Source organism: Pongo pygmaeus, chromosome 15, assembly GCF_028885625.2.
Source record: "Pongo pygmaeus isolate AG05252 chromosome 15, NHGRI_mPonPyg2-v2.0_pri, whole genome shotgun sequence".
NCBI classification, from domain to species: domain Eukaryota; kingdom Metazoa; phylum Chordata; class Mammalia; order Primates; family Hominidae; genus Pongo; species Pongo pygmaeus.
This window is the reverse complement of record NC_072388.2, coordinates 19,500,957-19,520,685: the sequence shown is the minus strand read 5'-3', so window position 1 is coordinate 19,520,685 and position 19,729 is coordinate 19,500,957. Positions and strand designations below refer to the sequence as shown.

The 19,729-nt window shown below is 41.6% G+C and overlaps 1 protein-coding gene across 1 annotated transcript; it reads left to right on the top strand.

The window, feature by feature from the left end:
• The first annotated feature begins 26 nt into the window (after positions 1 to 26).
• On the top strand, positions 27 to 18,215 carry RAB2B (RAB2B, member RAS oncogene family). Its single transcript, XM_054448261.1, has 8 exons — positions 27 to 160; positions 388 to 459; positions 2,002 to 2,069; positions 8,503 to 8,585; positions 8,806 to 8,898; positions 13,496 to 13,607; positions 14,835 to 14,903; positions 15,951 to 18,215. The coding sequence occupies exons 1-8, from the start codon at positions 115 to 117 to the stop codon at positions 16,056 to 16,058; spliced, it is 651 nt and encodes a 216-aa protein (XP_054304236.1). The 5' UTR covers positions 27 to 114; the 3' UTR covers positions 16,059 to 18,215.
• The last annotated feature ends 1,514 nt before the right edge of the window (positions 18,216 to 19,729 follow it).

Below are 19,729 nucleotides of genomic sequence, written 5' to 3'. Positions count from 1 at the left end.
GAGGGGCGGGGGGCGGGGGGAGAAGAAGAAGATCGGTAGATTGAGTGGCTAGAGGGGTCGGAGGTAAGTGGCTGTAGAAGTCGGGCGGACCAGGAACCCAGAGGACGCGACACCATGACTTATGCTTATCTCTTCAAGTATATCATCATCGGAGACACAGGTAACCCTCAGGTGGTTCGCCTTCAAGGCTGGAGCGGGCATTCGAAGCTCCCAAATTGGGTGGCGGGGGCGGGGCTCACTTTGTGGGCTGGGCGATTCGAGACGGGCGGGGCGGTTCGGGGCGGCCGGGGGCGGGGCTCGGGAGCCCCCCTTCTCTGGTCCGGGAAGTCCATACTCTGGAAGGTGTTCCAGGGCTGCGTGACTCCGGGAGTGTGCTTTCTCTTTCAGGTGTGGGGAAGTCATGTCTCCTCCTGCAGTTTACAGATAAGCGGTTCCAGCCTGTACACGACCTCACAATAGGTAAGTGCATCTACTTGTTCAAGTAAATGCACAAGTGTTCGAAGTAAAAAGTTACTCCTCACTACTTTAAACTAGTCCAAACTTATGTTAATGAAGTGACCAATCAAACGTTGATATGTGGGGAGTAGTGTAAGGGAGAGTATATATTTGAAAGGTAACTTTTTAGAGTGTGAGGTGTAGACTCGTCATACAGTTTTTTTTCAAATACAATTTGTATGTTTATGGAAAATCCCACGAAAGCATAACTGCTTATTTATAAACTCATCTGTGCTTTGAGATAAATTAATACCAGCCTTATTTTTAAAAAGTAAACACCAATACATGGACATTTTTTATATTGGTGAAGAAGCAAATTGAAGAGGCATCCCTGCCTTAGAATTAACAGGCAAATAAAACTAAAAACTTTCCTTTTAAATAAAAGAGTGTGTTAACAGTTCCTCAAACGCACTGGGGATCCTGGAAAATATTAACATTTCCCACACATTTGTGATAAGGCATGGCCTGAAGAGGCTTTTAACTACCCCCTCTTCCTTATCTCCATAACCCCAGTCCAAATAAACGACATATATGAAACTAGCTTTCTTGCCATGTAAATGCAGTTTGTAAATAAACCCATGCATCCCCATTCTTACCATATTGCTACTTCCAAGTCCCACCTGTATGGAAATCTGAAGCTACCACTGTTCCTAAGAGATTTATTTAGAGTCAAATGATTGATGGGGTTAGGAAAGGATTTGGCAATATCAACCAAAAGGTATTTTAAAGGGAATATTGAGCGAATTCTCACTTTGTGGTAGGGGCTAATGATACAATGCTTAACAAGGCAACAATGCTTAATTGTGCCTCTGACAATTATTGGAGATATAAAATGTATTGTTAAAAAAATTAGGTGGGCGTTGTGGCGTGTGCCTGTAAGGTACTTACTTGGGAGGCTGAGGCAGAAGAATCACTTGAACTCAGGAGGTGGAGGCTGCAGTGAGGAGAGATCGCGCCACTGCACTCCAGCCTGGGTGACGGAGCGAGACTCCATCTCAAAAAAAAAAAAGTATTGTTTCTGAGAACCTATTTCTTAGGCTCTTTTCTTAATGAAAAGATCTGGAATTGCAAAAAAATAAATATTGTTTTAAGTAGAGACTAAAAAGTGACTGAGAAAGTGTCAGGAAATATTTCCAGAATTTTTAGGAGTTTTTTGGAAAAGTTACAAAACTAAATGTTACCTAATCAAATTTAAGCATTAACTAACATTGCTAAAAAAGTATTCACCTTTTTAAATTTGACTTCTTAATTGGTTTTATTTTCCCATATCTGCTTTTTGGTTACATTCCTGACGTCATTTAGCACAATTTTTTAATTCTGGAAGGGAAATGAAGAACCTTAAGAAACACAAAATTAATTGGAGCAAATAGGCAGCAATAATGGAATTAGTGGCATTGAGTTCAGACAAAGGATGGGTATAACACATTGAGGAAAGGCAGGAACCTCCCACTCCACGTGGCTGCTGTTCATGAGAATCACATTCTTTCTCTCTGTCTTTACCGACAGGTGTGGAGTTTGGAGCTCGTATGGTCAACATTGATGGAAAACAAATCAAACTGCAAATCTGGGATACGGTGAGAGTACAAAATAATTTAGTCTCTGACCAATATCCAAGTATAACAAGAAAAGCTGATGCAAAGGAAAGGGGCAATGAGGGTGGGACTAATGGTGTGGATAAAGTAGGGGAAAGGTGAAATCAAAGAGAGAAGCTTTTGATTCTATCTGCTACAGTTACAAATTCTGGATGCTATATCTTTGTGTTGTAAACGATCCAAGCAATAGTTTATTCTAGTAAAAATAAAATGAAACAATATAAATTTATAGAATAGAAAGTAAATGTCCCCTTTTTATACATAAACTCTTTCTCCCTTCCTGTCTTGGTTGCTACCCTAGCAGGGAAATCATTACTGATGATTCCATGTGTATGCTTTCAGACTTTTTCTATGCATTTAGATACATACATGTAAACACATAGAAATATGTGGTAGTAGTTTTGTTTTTATTAGTGTTTACATATATAGAATCATGACAGAGTAGACCTAGTTGTCTGACTTAGATTGTATATTAAATAATCTCTATGTTGTGGAGACCTTTCCATATCAGTACATATAGATCTATTTCATTCCTTTTAACCACTGCATAATCATGGAATGTCAGTAGCATAATTTATGTAACCATCATCCCACTGATAGAAATTTGGGTTGTTTTCCAATTTTTAATTATTGCAAAATTTCACTGAACATTCTTTTTTTTGAGACAGAGGTTCACTCTTGTCACCCAGGCTGGAATGCAATGGCGTGATCTTGGCTCACCACAGCCTCCACCTCCTGGGTTCAAGCAATTCTCCAGCCTCAGCCTCCTGAGTAGCTGGGATTACAGGCACCCACCACCACATGTGGCTAATGTTTTTTGTATTTTTTGTATTTTTTTTTTTGAGACAGAGTCTTACTCTGTCACCCAGGCTGGAGTGCAGTGGCGCGATCTCAGCTCACTGCAAGCTCTGCCTCCCGGGTTCATGCCATTCTCCTGTCTCAGCCTCCCGAATAGCTGGGACTACAGGCGCCCGACACCACGCCTGGCTAATTTTTTGTATTTTTAGTAGAGACGGGGTTTCACCGTGTTAGCCAGCATGGTCTCGATCTCCTGACCTCGTGATCCGCCCACCTCAGCCTCCCAAAGTGCCGGGATTACAGGTGTGAGCCACCGCTCCTGGGCGTTTTTTGTGTTTTTAATAGAGATGGGGTTTTGCCATGTTGGTCAGGCTGGTCTTGAACTGATCTCAGGTGATCCACCCACCTAGGCCTCTCAAAATGCTGGGATTACAGGTGTGAGCCGCAGTGCCCAGCCTGAACATTCTTATTTACTAAAGTCTTTATGCCAATGTTTGAGAATTTTTGTTGAATACCTGCCCAGAAATGGAAATTCTGTCAAAAGCTTGTACATATTTTCAAATTTGATACATGTAGTAATGCCAAAATTTAGCTTGGCTTAGTGTAGTTTTGCCCTATCCAGATAAATTGCTTTCATGTGCATTATCTCATTTGCTTTGTGCCTTTTTCCGCCTAAGTAAAATAATACCTTAGTCTCCATTCTAGTTAAAGGGAGCTAGTAAATAGTTCATAATATTCGGCTAAAATCTCTTACTTTTTTTGCTTACTTCTTACTATGTGATTCTGTTTCTTCTCTGAACTGAGAGCTAAAGCCATTATATCTACAAACATCATACAAATTATTTTTCCTTTTTTCTTTTCCTCCCTTTCCTCTCCTTCCCTCCCCAGTGCTCCTCACCACACGCAAGTGTATGTCTTAAAAGTAGTTGAAGCTTCAGTTCGTCTGTCTATCTATCCATCTATCCGTCTATCTCTACAGATCTATCCCCCACCCCCCTGCACTGGGGAATTTTTGTATTTTTTTGTAGAGACGGGGGTTTCAACATGTTGCCCAGGCTGGTCTCGAATTCCTGGACTCAAGTGATCCGCCCTCCTCAGCCTCCCAAAGGGTTGGGATTACAGGCATGAGCCTTGGCACCTGGCCCAAATGAATGTTTTGATGCCGGGGGGGAGAAACCCCAATAAGTGCCATTTAATGGAATGGTCATGGCAATGGCCTTTTTGTTTGTTTGTTTTTAAGCACTCACATGGGACATGGTTGGATCATGAAAGTAAGAAAGTTGAGAGCTTGTTTCTGCTGAGAGAGCATAAAGAGAAAAACAAAAAGAAAGTTGAGAGCCACGACTTTGGACAGAATCCTTAAGAACTACATGGTCATCCAACTGGCCTAGTTCTTTTCTCTTCCCTCTTAAAATTGTCTTGAGATTAATATTTGCTAAATCATAAAAAGGAACCAGTTTCAGAACACTGTGGTTTTCTATTTATTTTGAAAATTTTAAAAGATTCATATCTATAATAATGTGTCCATCTAGTCTGTCGCCTTTTGGGTAAGTCTGGTCATTTCTCCCTTGTCAGCCCTGATCTCCTGCCCGTTGTTTACCCATCTTAGCTTCCCACTTTATTGACCCATTCTCTCACTTACTTTCAAACCCATCCTACATGAAAATGTTTAGGGATTACCGTGATAGGTATTTTAAAGAGATTAGGTTGTCCAAAGGTTTTTGTTGTCTTTGTTCTGGCATTTATATGGATTTAGAGATGCATATTTTAAAAAATCGTGTGTGTGTGTGTGTGTGTGTGTGTGTGTGTGTGTGTGTGTGTGTGTGTGTGTATACGTATTCCTAAATAATCATGCTAATGAATAGGTATTTTACTGTAATATAAAATACTCATCAAATAATATCAGATTGGTTTGTATTTTACTTTGGAATGCAGTTAAAATTTTTTTTTCCTTAATAAACCGTTCATTGGAAGGAATGCATTTTGATTCTTAGGAAAATGGTGTATCTGACTTTCTAGGAGTTGATACTTCAAACTGTATATCTTAAAACAATATAGTATGATGCTTCCACTTGGGAGAGATTAGAAAGCTATTAATTATCTTATCAAACCTTCATCTAGGCTGGGCGTGGTGGCTCACGCCTGTAATTCCAGCACTTTGGGAGGCTGAGGCTGGCAGATCGCCTGAGGTCAGGAGTTACCAGCCTGGCCAACAAGGTGAAACCCCGTCTCTACTAAAAATACAAAAATTAGCCAGGTGTGGTGGCGGGCGCCTGTAATCTCAGCTACTGGGGAGGCTGAGGCAGGAGAATCACTTGAACCTGGGAGGTGGAGGTTGCAGTGAGCCAGGATCATGCCACTGCACTCCAGCCTGGGCAACAGAGTGAGACTCCCTCTCAAAAAAGAAAAAAAAAACTTTCATCTTAGTTCATTGCTGCTGCAGATTTTCTTTTTTTTTTTTTTTTTTTTTTGACAGGGTCTTGCTCTGTTACCCAAGCTGGAGTGCAGTGGCACCATCTCCACTCACTGCACCCTCAACCTCTCCAGCTCAAGCAGTCCTCCCACCTCAGCCCCTCAAGTAACTGGGACTACAGATGTGCGCCATCACACTTGGCTAATTTTTTGTATTTTTTTGAGGTGTGGTTTCACCATGTTGCCCAGGCTGGTCTCAAACTCCTGAGCTCAAGTGATGTGCCCACCTTGGCCTCCCAAAGTGCTGGGATTATAGGCATGATCCACGGTGCCCAGCCTGCTGCTTCAGATTTTTTTACTGGGGATGGACAAGGATACCTGAGGCTGATATAGACAAGCCCAAGTTGAACTGCTCACTCTTTCTAGCTTACTGGTTCACAAACTTTGGCTCATGAACTAGATTGAGATGAAGTAGAGTGATTTTTTTTTTTTTTTTTTTTAAGTTAGAGTCTCACTCTGTCGCCTAGGCTGGAGTGCAATAGCGCCATCTCGGCTTACTGCAGCCTCCGCCTCCCGGGCTCAAGCAGTTCTCTTGCCTTAGCCTCCTGAGTAGCTGGGATTACAGGCGTGCACCACCACGCCCACCAATTTTTTTTTTTTTTTTTTTGTATTTTTAGCAGAGACGGGGTTTCACCATGTTGGTCAGGCTGGTCTCAAACTCCTGACCTCGTGATCTGCCCGCCTTGGCCTCCCAAAGTGCTGGGATTACAGGCATAAGCCACTGCGCCTGGTGAGTGATTTGATTTTAAAAGGTTTTCTCATGACCCACTGATAGCATTTTCAGCTGCTAAAGTTAAATGCTGCCATGTGATTGAACCATCATGTGTGCCTCCCTCAAACTTTCCCTTTTAGTTCTTGGTAGGCTGTGAGGGAAGTAGAGGGAGGCTTACAACCATAGCAGAAGAGGAGAAAAAGTGAGCGCTAAAAGGAAAACAAGACCCAAATAACATAAGACATTAGGGAGTAAATATAAAACTGTAAGTATTTTTTTAATCTTAAAATATTATTAGTATTATGACAGGGGACTTTAGAATTAGTTTTTATTTTCTGATTCTGATTCTCTAACAGCTATGCAACTCACTCAAATGTTTCTATGATTCTTATAGAAAGAGATTCTTCTGTTGTTGGAAAATTAACCTTAGAGTTAGTATACTGGAATTCTCTTCTCACCTACAAACCCCAGTTTAGGTTATATGATATAGTGGCTAAGAGGACAAGTTTTTGTCCTAGGAAGTACTAAGATCCTAAGTTTAAATTATGGCTCTAGCACTTAATAAGCTTTATGATTTGGGGCCATTTATTAAACTTGTGTGAGCCTCATTTTCCCCATTTTTAAAAGGGAATAATAGGCCAGGCGCGGTGGCTCATGCCTGTAATCCCAGCACTTTGGGAGGCTGAGGCGGGCGGGTCATGAGGTCAGGAGTTCAAGACCAGCCTAGCCAACATAGTGAAAACCCATCCCGGCCGGGCGCGGTGGCTCACGCCTGTAATCCCAGCACTTTGGGAGGCCGAGGCGGGCAGATCATGAGGTCAGGAGATCGAGACCATCCTGGCTAACACAGTGAAACCCTGTCTCTACTAAAAATACAAAAAAAATTAGCCGGGCGTGGTGGTGGGCGCCTGTAGTACCAGTTCCTCAGGAGGCTGAGACAGGAGAATGGCGTGAACCCAGGAGGCGGAGCTTGCAGTGAGCCGAGATCACGCGCCACTGCACTCCGGCCTGGGCTACAGAGCGAGACTCCGTCTCAAAAAAAAAGCCCATCTCTACCAAAAATACAAAAAAATTAGCCGGGCATGGTGGTGGGAGCCTGTAATCCCAGCTAATTGGGAGGCTGAAACAAGGAGAATTGCTTGAACCTGGGAGGCGGAGGTTGCAGTGAGCCAAGATTGCGCCACTGCACTCCAGCCCGGGCAACAGAGTTAGACTCCCTCTCAAAAAAAAAAAAGGAATAATAATAATAATATCGGACCCAGGGTTGCTAAGAGAAGTAAATGAAATAATATGTAATCATCTCTTAAAGTTCCTAGCACATTGTATATGCCAAAAAGTAGTTTATAGTACTATTGCAGTGTTATAATTAGTATTACCACTATTATTGGTATTACACTATGAGAAAGCCATTTATTTTCCCACATCCTTAATCATGATTCTCCCATTTGTAACCTATAAATTATAGTCCTACCTCCTGTTATGTAGGGATGTAAGGATAAATTATTTCAAGAATGTGAAAACTTTCTTAATAGGCTAGATTCAATGTACAGGGTATTCACATTATTTAAAAAATGTTTTTGTTTTCCCTAAAGGAAAAAAAAAGAACTAGTCCATCAAGAAAGCAAACGTACCCAGTATTATGGGGGCATTAATAAATTACTCAGTTTTAAATAGAACTTAATATCTTTGTCCAACTGGAAATGAGATTAGAGTGTGAACATTTGGATTTTTCTAGGAAAACTCTATGCTGGGCCCTGGGCTTCTTTCTCTGTTCCTTATTCCTATTTCCCATGACAGAAGCCCAGCAAGGGACATCTAGGTAGTCCTGCATTATTAGTGGAACACTAAAGGTCAGTTAGAAGATAATCAGTTGACGTGCTTTTAATCTAATTTTTATATTGATTCATTGGAATGAAATTTCTATTAGACCAGGTTTTGGCATTCTATGATAACTTTCCTTTTTACAGATAAAGAAATAGGAACAGAAAGATTAATATGGTGTGTTCAATATCATATTTGGGATTGAAAAAAATGACATACACTCCGTTTCCAGTCCTATTTCCAGTTGTTCTTTCATGAGGATATTGGGAAATGTATGCAAATGTCTTCATCGTCTTTATCATGCTGACTGTGGGGTGCCACGGGTATTTAGTGACTGGGATCCAGGATGCTAAACATCCACTAATCTGATGGACAGTCTCTCAGGAAGAGTAAGTGACTGCCCAAAATATCAATGCATTCCCATAGAAAAATACTGATTTCCCACTTGGGTTTCTTCTCGGGCAGGCATGTTTTCTTTCCCTAATTCTCTTTTCGTAATAGAAATTCTTGTTTTAGTTAAGTCCTTTGTATTAGGGTGGCATGTGATCAAGTCCGTTCTGTGGAAATAACCTGGTTTTGTTGGGATTTTTTGTTGCCACGTTGGCGGGAAAGGCTGGGCAAGAATCCTTCCGTTCTATCACCCGTTCCTACTACAGGGGAGCAGCTGGAGCACTGCTGGTGTACGACATTACAAGGTGAGCCAGATCTGGTGCATGGGAGGGAGATTCTTCCCTACATCCTCTAAAGCTTTTTTTTTTTTTCTATCTACTGATTCTGTTAAGGATGTTAACTAGGAATGGCCTCTCTAATATTTTTCTTTACACATATGGCTTCCCCTCTTTTCCTATACACTTGGAGTTGTTTTGGCCTTTTGAAATGTGTCTCTGATCCACATTCTAAATTTTTCTGCTGTAGGCGTGAAACCTTCAACCACCTGACCTCATGGTTAGAGGATGCCCGGCAGCACTCTAGTTCCAACATGGTTATCATGCTCATTGGGAATAAGAGGTAAAATTGTATCCATGTGAATAATAGTTAACAGGAGTCATCTAGGTACTCTATGCATGTTGAATATCTTCATCCCCAAACTTTCTCAGTTTATAGTGGTCTTAGTGTTTCAGTAAAAAAAAAAATTTTGTTGTGATAAAATATATATGACACAAAATTTACCATTTTAACTATTTTTAAGCATACAGTTCTGTAGCATTAAGAATATCCATTGTTCCACAGCCATCACCAACATCCATCTCCAGAACTTTTTCATCTTCTCAAACTCTATACACATTCAACAGTAACTCCCCATCTTCCCTCCCCCATCCCCATCATCCCTCAGCCCCTGACAACCATCATTCTACTTTCTCTATGAATTTGACTACTACTGGTACCTCATACAAGTAGACTCATGTAATACTTGTGCTTTTATGACTGGCTTATTTCACTTAGCATAATGTCTTCGAGGTTTATCCATATTGTAGCATGTGTCAGAATTTCCTTCCTTTTTAAAGATGAGTAATATTCATTGTATGCATATACCACATTTTGTTTATCCATCTGTCCATGGACACTTGGGTTGCTGCCATCCTTTGACTATTGTGAATAATGCTGCTATGAACATGGATCTGTTCAAGTCCCAGCTCTGAATTCTTTTGGGTATATGCCCAGAAGTGGGATTGCTGGATCATATGGTAATTCTGTCTTTTATTTTTTGAGGAACTACCATACCATTTTCCATAGCAGCAGTCTCATTTTACATTCTTTCCAGCAATGTACAAGGATTCCAGTTTCTCTACATCCTTAACAACACTGGTTATTCTCAGTAAATTTTTCTTGACACCCATAGGCCAAAAGAAATACCTAATAGTTTTATTAAATAGTTATACCCAAACAACATGAGTATTTTTTATGACTGCTTAGTAACTGTTTGAAAATAAAAAGGCCAGGCGCAGTGGCGTATGCCTGTAATCCCAGCTCTGGAAGGATTGCTTGAGCCCATAAGTTCAAGACTAGCCTGGGCAACATAGTGAGACCTTGTTTATACAAAAAAATTTTTAAATGAGGTGGGAGGATCACTTGGGCCTGTGAGGTCGAGGCTGCAATGAAGCTGTAATTGTACCACTGCACTCCTGCCTCAGCAACAGGAGTGAGACCCTGTATAAAAAAAAGAAAAAATATGCCGGGCGTGGTGGCTCACGCCCGTAATCCTTGCACTTTGGGAGGCCGAGGCAGGTAGACTGGAAGGTCAGGAGTTCAAAACCAGCCTGGCCAATATGGTGAAACCCCGTCTCTACTGAAAAACTACAAAAAGTAGCCAGGCGTGGTGGTGTGCACCTCTGGTCCCAGCTATTCGGGAGCTTGAGGCAGGAGAATTGCTTGAACTCAGGAGGCAGAGGTTGCAGTGAGCTGAGATAGCGCCACTGCACTCCAGCCTGGGCGACAGAGTGAGACTTTGTCTCAAAAAAAAAAAAAATTATTTCATTCTTAAATAGCAACAGTTACTTACTAAAGACCTCTATGTGTCTGTTGGGCACTGCATAGCTTCTCAAACCTTGGAATCACGATTGCACACTGCTACTCTCATTTCCCATTCCATGTTGATTTTTGTGTAGTGCTTGCTTTTTTATAACAGCAACTGCCAAAAACAGCTTCTCAGAGATATGAAGATATTGAACGAATTTTATCATGGTCTGATATTGACATTGCAACTGTTTTAAGCTTGTAATTCATTTAGTATCCTTGTGTTGAGTGTTACTGTGTTTTTCTCAAAAGTTTAAGGTATCCCATGGCACCCTTGTGAGTTTGTAGTAGTGCCCAGAGTGTACTATTTGAGAACTGTGACCACAGGCTAATTGGTTTTTTGTTTGTTCGTTTGTTTTTGTTTGTTTGTTTTGAGATGGAGTTTCACTCGTCACCCAGGCTAGAGTGCAATGGCGTGATCTCGTCTCACCGCAACCTCCACCTCCTGGGTTCAAGCGATTCTCCTGCCTCAGTCTCCCAAGTAGCTGGGATTACAGGCATGTGCCACCACGCCCAGTTAATTTTTTTGTATTTTTAGTATAGACGGGTTTTCTCCATGTTGGTCAGGCTGGTCTTGAACTCCTGACCTCAGGTGATCCGCCCACTTCGGCCTCCCAAAGTACTGGGATTACAGGCATGAGCCACCACACCCAGCCTGCTAATTATTTTTAGTGTATCAGTCAATTTATTGAAAACGACTGTGCCAGATTCTGAGTTTGCAAGGTGGAAAAAAGTCGTCCCCCTGCTCTTGTGGAGCTTACAGTCTAGTGGGGGCATAGATGTTAAATGTAAAATTATTTGTATCAAATTGTAAATTGTGATAAATGCAATGGAGGAAAAATGGCGCTATGAAAGAATAACAGGGTACCTACTTTTGATTAGGAGTGATATTAAGCTGGGATCTGAAGGATGGACAAGAGCCTGCTGGGCAAAGATATTTTAAAAGGGTATTACTTGGGGGGGAACAAACTATACAAACGCCTTGAACTTGGAAGAAGCTTGACACGTTTATTGAAAGAAACCTAGTATGATTGGACTAAATCAAGAGGGAATAGTGCAAGATGAGGTTGGAAAAGTAGGTAGGGACCAGATTTTATAGCACCTTAGAGGCCTGAGTAAGGGTTTTGGATTTTATTCTAAATACATGGAAATTGAAGCTTGGGAGATGGGGGATTAAAAATAATAATAAATAAATACACTGGAAGCATTTTAAAGTTTTAAGTAGAGAAGTAGCTTGATCAGATTTTAAAAGATCACTGGAGGAGAACAAGAGCTGAAGTAGGATCCCAGTTGCAATAGTCTACATGAGAAAGAATGGTGGCTTGGTCTAGGAAGTGACCCTGGAAAGAGAAAGAAAGGATGATTTTAAGGTACATATTGGAAGTACTTCACTTTGGAATGGATTAGATATTTGGAGTAGGGAGGAAAGGGTATCAATAATAACACTTTGGTTTTTGGCTTATGCCATTTACTGAGATACAGAAGCCTGCAGCAAACACAGGCTGGGGGAAAAGAAGTTCCATTTTGATGTGTTAAGTTTGAAGTCCGTTTTATGTATCAGTGTGGAAATGAAGAATTCACAAATGTACAAATCTGGTGCTTAGTCAAGCATCTGGGCTAGAGGTACAGATTTGGGAGGGTTGACATTTAGACAGTTCTTCCCTGGTCTTCACACAGCTGATGGTATAATAAATTAAAATGTTGTAGATTTGTTGTTCTTTAATGGTCTTACACTTCTTTTCCAAGGAGTTGGGAAACTGGAAACCTCCCAAATGAAAATTTTCAAATTGAAAAATACGAATCACAAACAGCCCAACCTTGCCTTATTCTTCAGTTTTTTTTTGGTTTTGTTTTTTTTGCGACAAGGTCTCATGCTGTTGCCCAGGCTGGAGTACAGTGACGTGCTCAGCTCACGGCAACCTGTTTCCAGGGCTCAAGAGATCCTCTCACCTCAGCCTCTCACGTAGCTGGTACTACAGGCATGTGTCACCACGCTCTGCTGATTTTTAAATTTTTGTAGAGACAGGGTCTCACTGTATTGTGCAGGCTGGTCTTAAACTCCTGGGCTCAAGTAATCCTCCTGCCTCAGCCTCCCACAGTGCTGGGATTATAGACATGAGCCACCACGCCCAGCTCTTCAGACTTTTATCCTGTTTTTCATAAAGTCTTTTGTTGCCATTTTTATTCCCTTTTTCAGTCCTTAGCTCTTATCTTTTTTTCACCTAATTTTATCCATATCACTTTCTCTGAATTCCCTGGTGGCAAGCTGCTTTTATGTGCACTAGTAACGAAACCAGTGAGAATTAAGACAACTGTGTTTTCCTTATTCCTGGCTCATTCTCTTCTTGTGGATTGATTCCAGTAAAAAAGGAAGATGCTCATCACTGCTGGATGGGACATCTTATGACTTTGTTTCTGCTTTCTAGTAACTAGAGTTTTCCTTTTTTTTTCCCCCCCAAGATACAGTCTTGCTCTGTCGCTGAGGCTGGAGTGCAATGGCGCGATCTCAGCTTACTGCAACCTCCGCCTCCCGTGTTCAAGCAATTCTCCTGCCTCAGCCTCCCGAGTAGCTGGGATTACAGGCGCCTGCCACCATACTCAGCTAATTTTTGTATTTTTAGTAGAGATGGGATTTCACCATCTTGGCCAGGCTGGTCTCGAACTCCTGACCTCGTGATCCACCTGCCTCGGCATCCCAAAGAGCTGGGATTAGAGGCATGAGCAACTGTGCGCAGCCAAGTTTTTTTTTTTTCCTCATCTATACTTTGTTCTCCTTGATCTCAATGGAAAAACAAGCAATAGAGCATAAGCTTTGTGTAACTATGGGGGCTTGCCTAACCCTTGATAAGCCATTTTCTCTGTAATAGAGTGAGGTATTATCTTCAACTATGCAGCAGCTGTCCCAAAACTAAAGAATATTTTCCAAGATGCTACAAAAATCAGTAACTCTATATAAGAGAGTATCATGTAGGATCTACATTCTTTATGAAATAACTGGCAGTTGAAAGCACAATGGAATTCTTTTAGAAATAGAATTTCCTCTTTCACTTGGATCTTTTTTTTAGTTTTCTCCTTAATTAATCTCTTGCAGTGACCTAGAGTCCCGCAGGGATGTGAAGAGAGAAGAAGGAGAGGCCTTTGCTAGGGAGCATGGACTTATATTCATGGAAACTTCAGCCAAAACAGCCTGCAATGTTGAAGAGGTACTATTTGGAAAACAGTGGGGAAAGCTCTTTAGAGATTACACCATTATTTGTCCTTGTATTCAGAATTCTCTTCTCCTATAAGAAATGGGTAAAGAAAGGATGTCTTGGCCGAGCGCAGTGGCTCATGCCTGTAATCCTAGCGTTTTGGGAGGCCAAGGCAGGCAGATTGCCTGAGCTTAGGAGTTTGTGACCAGCCTAGGCAATATGGTGAAACCCCATCTCTACTAAAATACAAAAAATTAGCCGGTCATGGCGGCGTGTGTCTGCAGTCCCAGTTACTCGGGAGGCTGAGGCAGGAGAATTACTTGAACCCAGGAGGCGGAGGTTGTAGTGAACTGAGATCCCGCCACTGCACTCCAGCCTAGGCAACAGAGCGAAACTCCATCTCCAAAAAAAAAAAGCAAGAATGTCTTGTGATCGTAGTGACTACATGTCTCATTCCTTTTAAAGGAATTGTCCCATTTTCTTTTACCCTGATTCCCAAGGTTTTACTTTTGCTTTGGGTAACATTAGTTGGCAAGTGTGGATTAGACACCACACTTGTTATTAGTAAATCACTCTGGTTGGAATGTCTAATGGGTTCTACTGTAGTCATTCCTAGGCCTGGTGTTGATGGTATCTTCAGTAACTAGTGGAGAATAGAGTATGTTTGTTTTATTTGTAGAAGGTGCCAACCTAGGAACATCTTGGGTCAGTACCAGAATACCACATAATCCTTTTGTTTTTGAAACTACTCTTAATGGCTTTTACAAGGACATTTGGGGGACCTTCTATGTTTTTTTTCTTTTTTGATTTTTTTTTTTTTTAGACTGAGTCTCGTTCTGTTGCCCAGGCTGGAGTGCAGTGGTGTGATCTCAGCTCACTGCAACCTGCGCTCCTGGGTTTAAGCGATTTTCATGCCTCAGCCCCCGAGTAACTGGAATTACAGACATGCGCCACCACGCCCGGCTGATTTTTGTATTGTTAGTGGAGACGGGGTTTCACCATGTTGGGCAGGCTGGTGTTGAACTCCTGACCTCAAGTGACCTGCCCACCTCGGCCTCCCAAAGTGCTGGGATTACAGGCATGAGCCACTGCACCCAGCCGACCTTCTATGTTTCTTACTGTCTTCTAATGGTTCCTAATTCACCTTAGAAATTCAAATACGAATAATAATTAATATTCTCTTTCCCTCATTTCTCTACCTGAACTTGAGACTGATGATATGACTTATGTCTTTTTCAGGCCTTCATTAACACAGCCAAAGAAATATATAGGAAGATCCAGCAGGGTTTATTTGATGTCCACAATGAGGTAAGAAAGGGTAGAAGTGCTGGCAGTTAACTTTGGCTTGTTCTGAATACAACTGGAGGTTCCCTAGAATGGAATGCTTACATTCCCCATCTATCATTATACAATTTAAAAGCTCTGCCAATTCAACCTTTTTTTTTTTTTTTTTTAAATCTAGGTACACAGAGACCTGTCATCATTTTCTGTTTTCCTCAAGTCTGACACTCAGAATGCTTAAAGAGATTATTGGTGATCTAAAAGACTTATACAATATGGGAGATTTTCTTGTCAACCTCAGTTTTTTACTATTCTAGAACATAAGGGAGGTATAATTCATAATTACTTAGGAGAGTAATTTCTATAAAGTAAACTCTGGAACAAAACAAAAAGAATCATATGCTACTTCTGCTCTTTGCCTCCTCCACTCTTACCTAATCACACCCTAATTCTGCACATAGCTATGACATTTAAGTATAACATTGTCCCTTAAAAATGAGCACAGGGGCCAGGTGTGGTGGCTCATGCTTATAATCTCAGCACTTTGAGAGGCTGAGCTGCGGAGATTGCTTGAAGCCAGGACTTTGAGACCAGTCTGGGCAACAAAGAGAGACTCCGTCTCTAAAATGAGCACAGGGGTGCAGTGGCGCACACGTAGTCTCAGCTACTTGGGAGGCTGAGGCAGGATCACTCGAGGCCAGAAGTTTAAGGCTATAGTGCACACTGATCATACCTGTGAATAGCCACTGGACTGCAGCCTGGGCAACATAGGGAGACCTCATTTCCTCAAGGAAAAAAAAAGTGCACAAAAGCCACTTCTAGTCAACTAGGATATTTAGACCACAGGTAGTCATCTTATTCTTACTGTCACAGATTATTGTTCCACATCAGTGTGGCTAGGGCATCTGGTTACCTACCAAGGTCAAATCTGCTTTTAGAAAATATAATTAATGATTTCTCCTTTCTCCCCTTTCTGTTTTCTTTCTACCCTGGGATACAAGCAGAGATAGCCCCCTCCTGTCTCTCATTCACTTTAACACTGAGGTGGGAACTATTGCCTCTTTTCTTTTACAGGCAAATGGCATCAAGATTGGGCCCCAACAGTCAATTTCCACATCAGTGGGACCCAGTGCCTCCCAGCGGAACTCTCGTGACATAGGGTCCAACTCTGGCTGCTGCTGAACATCTGGCTTGAACTTTTTTTTCCTTCCTGGAATAGCTTCAGATCAATAGGCTTAATGAAAGAGATCTTTCTTGCTTTGGCTGAGAGCAGCCTCTTTTTAAAGTGTGATGTTTTGCCTTTCCACCTAAAGACCAGGAGAGAATTTGGGCCCTTACTGACCTGTCCTCCTTCAGGGACATGAGCATTCCCTATAGATTAGGGTTCTTCTTATCCTCCTATACTAATTTCTTAAATTGTTAGGATCAAAGTTGATTATCACAGTAGTTAAAAAATAATTTCATGGCAGGGCACCATGGCTCATGCCTGTAATCCTAGCACTTGGGGAGGCCAAGGTGGGCAGATCACCTGAGGTCAAGAGTTCGAGACCAGCCTGACCAACTTGGAGAAACGCCATCTCAACTGAAAATACAAAATTAGCTAGGTGTGGTGGTGCATGCCTGTAATCCCAGGTACTCGGGAGGCCAAGGCAGGAGAATTGCTTGAACCCAGGAGGTGAAGGTTGCACTAAGCCAAGGTCACGCCATTGCACTGCAGCCTGGGCAACAAGAGCAAAACTCTGTCTCAAATAAATAAATAATTTTTTTTTTTTTTTTTGGGACGGAGTCTCACTCTGTCTCCAGACTGGAGTGCAGTGGCATGATCTCGGCTCACTGCAATCTCCACTTTCCAGGTTCAAGCAGTTCTCCTGCCTCAACCTCCCCAGTAGCTGGGACTACAGGCGTGTGCCACCATGCCTGACTCATTTTTGTATTTTTAGTAGAGACGGGGTTTCACCACGTAGGCCAGGATGGTCTTGATCTCTTGACCTCGTGATCCACCCGCCTTGGCCTCCCAAAGTGCTGGGTTACAGGCGTGAGCCACCATGCCCGGCCTAAATAAATAATTTCATAAGCATATACAATCCGCTCCCCACTAAGAATTAGGGTCAAAGACATTCTGCTTGAACACTTGCAATTACCTAGATCTAGTTGGCCTTTGGTTGATAGATCCTCTGCCTCAGAATTTCATTGAGTTTTTTTCTTTCTTGCCTTTGGGGGTCTACTTGCCGCTTCCTAAGAATTCTTGTAGAAGGCAGTTCCCTCTACTTGCCCAAGAGCACTGAGTACTTCTCTACTATCCTATTATTAGCTTCTATCTCTTAGTGTAACTTCAAAACTTTTAAGAGCAGTGAAGTTGGTCAGGGACGTGTGGCCACTTATTATTACCTAAAGAAAACATTTGTTCCCTGTTCATTTTATTTTAGGGACCAGATCTAACATTGTAATGTCTTTCACCAGATAGACTTCTACTGTTTCATCAAACTCCCTTCTTAACTAGACCTAGACTTTCTACTCCAATCAGGCTAATCTACTTACTGAATGTGACGTATTTATTCCTAGTTCCATACCTTTGCACATGCCCTACTCTCCACTAACTATACTTAAAAGTCCAAAAATCTTTTCTTTAGTAACAGACTTAGGTACTTCTAAGCAATTATTAACACAATATTCCTTAGTTTTCATATGTTGGTTATTCATACGTATATTTATATGTATATTTATTTTTATGTATGTTACTATGTAAATATGGTTTGCAGTTGTTTTTGTGTGGAATCTTCTTTCCATATAAGTTGTAAGCTCCTTGAGAGCAGGATCCATGTCATTCCTTTATTTTTATAAATTACTCCCCCTATCATTCCTTTACAGTGCCTAGTGCTACTCATTATGTGTTCATTAAATTTCACTGACATCGTTAAAAACTTAAGGTTTATTTTACACTTTAAAGGAAACAAAAGACTTTAGAGTCCTCTCTTTGCAGTTCTGCCCCTCTCGTTTGTCTACCCTGGGTTTTACACTGTTCTTTTCCTTCTCCCCTCCCACCTTTCCCTGGCTTTTTGCCTCCATTCCATGAGGCACACAGTAAGGCGGCCTGCTAGTAAGCAGGCAGATAAGTGGGCACCTGTCCAGCCATTCTCTTTTCAGAGCATACAATACTATCTTAGCCAAATTTGCCTTTGCTTCACTCATCATGCAGCCTTCTGGGTTGGTTGCTGTATATATCTTTTTTCCTTGATGTCCCATTCTCTTCCACAGCACTGAGGTCTTATGAAATTTTCTACTTTCTTTTTGCTGTTGATGAATTGTTTCATTATTAAATATATGCATGTATCAAAGCTATTCATACTCCATGTGTCATTTCTGATTGTATCCCAAACATTAGTAGATACTCTCCTCTTAGGGAATTAAATCAAAGATAATGAAGAAGCCTCTTTGGGATTCATTTTATACTCAATTCTGACCCCAGTAGTAGTAGTAATAGTTAACAGTGCACCACAGAAGTTGGAAGACATTTGGGGTATTGCTTTGGTTATGCTTTTGTTTTGTTTTTAAAATCCTACCTGATTCCAAAAAAGATTTGAAGCTGTTGAATTTGGAGTTAGCCTGCCCCCTTACCTTTGGGCCAAAACTAAAGTAAGAAAAACTAGTTTCTGTACAGAAGGTTTTGTTTTGTTTTGTTTTGTTTTTTTACTACCCAAAAAATCTTTAGCAACTGAGAAGCATTAGAGGATTGGTCAAAGACAGCATTCTGCCTAGAGCTACTGCTTTCAGAGTCAATAAAGGATACCATTTTGATATTTTGGAGCACAGTTTTTTAATATTCATGCCCATATCTTGTTATCCAAGCCAACTTAACGACCTTCTGTCCTTGGGTATTGCACCAATTGTAAGGGAAGCATGAGAAAAAAAAGTATCTGGGCAAAATCATCTGTATTGTGAGGGAAGTGGCCATGAAGAATTAGAAAAAGTGGATCTCCCACCTCATATGAAGAATGGTAGTTATGAAATAATGTCCACTGTTTTTTTTTTCATCTATAGTCTTACCGATGTCCATTGGCTTTTGAAGGCCAAGACCATTGGAAATCATACTAAGATCAGTATAGGTACCAGAAATTGGTTCAGGCACACCTGTTCCCGTTTCCATAATATCTATAGCTCCTTTGATGACAGGTCTATTCTGTACCAGGTGGTTAGTAGAGACGGGGTTTCTCCATGTTGGTCAGGCTGGTCTCGAACTCTTGACCTTAGGTGATCCACCCGCCTCGGCCTCCCAAAGTGCTGGGATTACAGGCATGAGCTACCATGCCCGTCTTGGCTGACAGATTTTGATACACAGGGAAATGTATTTGGCCAACTCTTTTTTTTTTTTGAGATGGAATTTCGCTCTTGTTGCCCAGGCTGGAGTGCAGTGGTTAGATCTTGGCTCACCACAACCCCTGCCTCCTGGGTTCAAGCGATTCTCCTGCCTCAGCCTCCCGAGTAGCTGGGATTACGGGTGCCCGCCACCACGCCCGGCTAATTTTTTTTTTTGTATTTTTACTTGAGACGGGGTTTCGCTATGTTGGCCAGGCTGGTCTCGAACTTCTGACCTCAGGCGATCCACCCGCCTCAGCCTCCCAAAGTGCTGGGATTACAGGCGTGAGCCACTGCACCTGGCTTAAGGCCAAGTCTTATCACTCATATGACTCCTTAATGTCTCTGAGCTTCTATCATGTAAGACCATGCAATTATGTTACTCCTTGAGAAATTCCTTTAATAATCTGGAAGGATTCCTTCACTCACAACTTTAAAAAAGATTTCTTGGCCAGGAATGGTGGCTCACGTCTGTAATCCCAGTACTTTGGGAGGCCGAG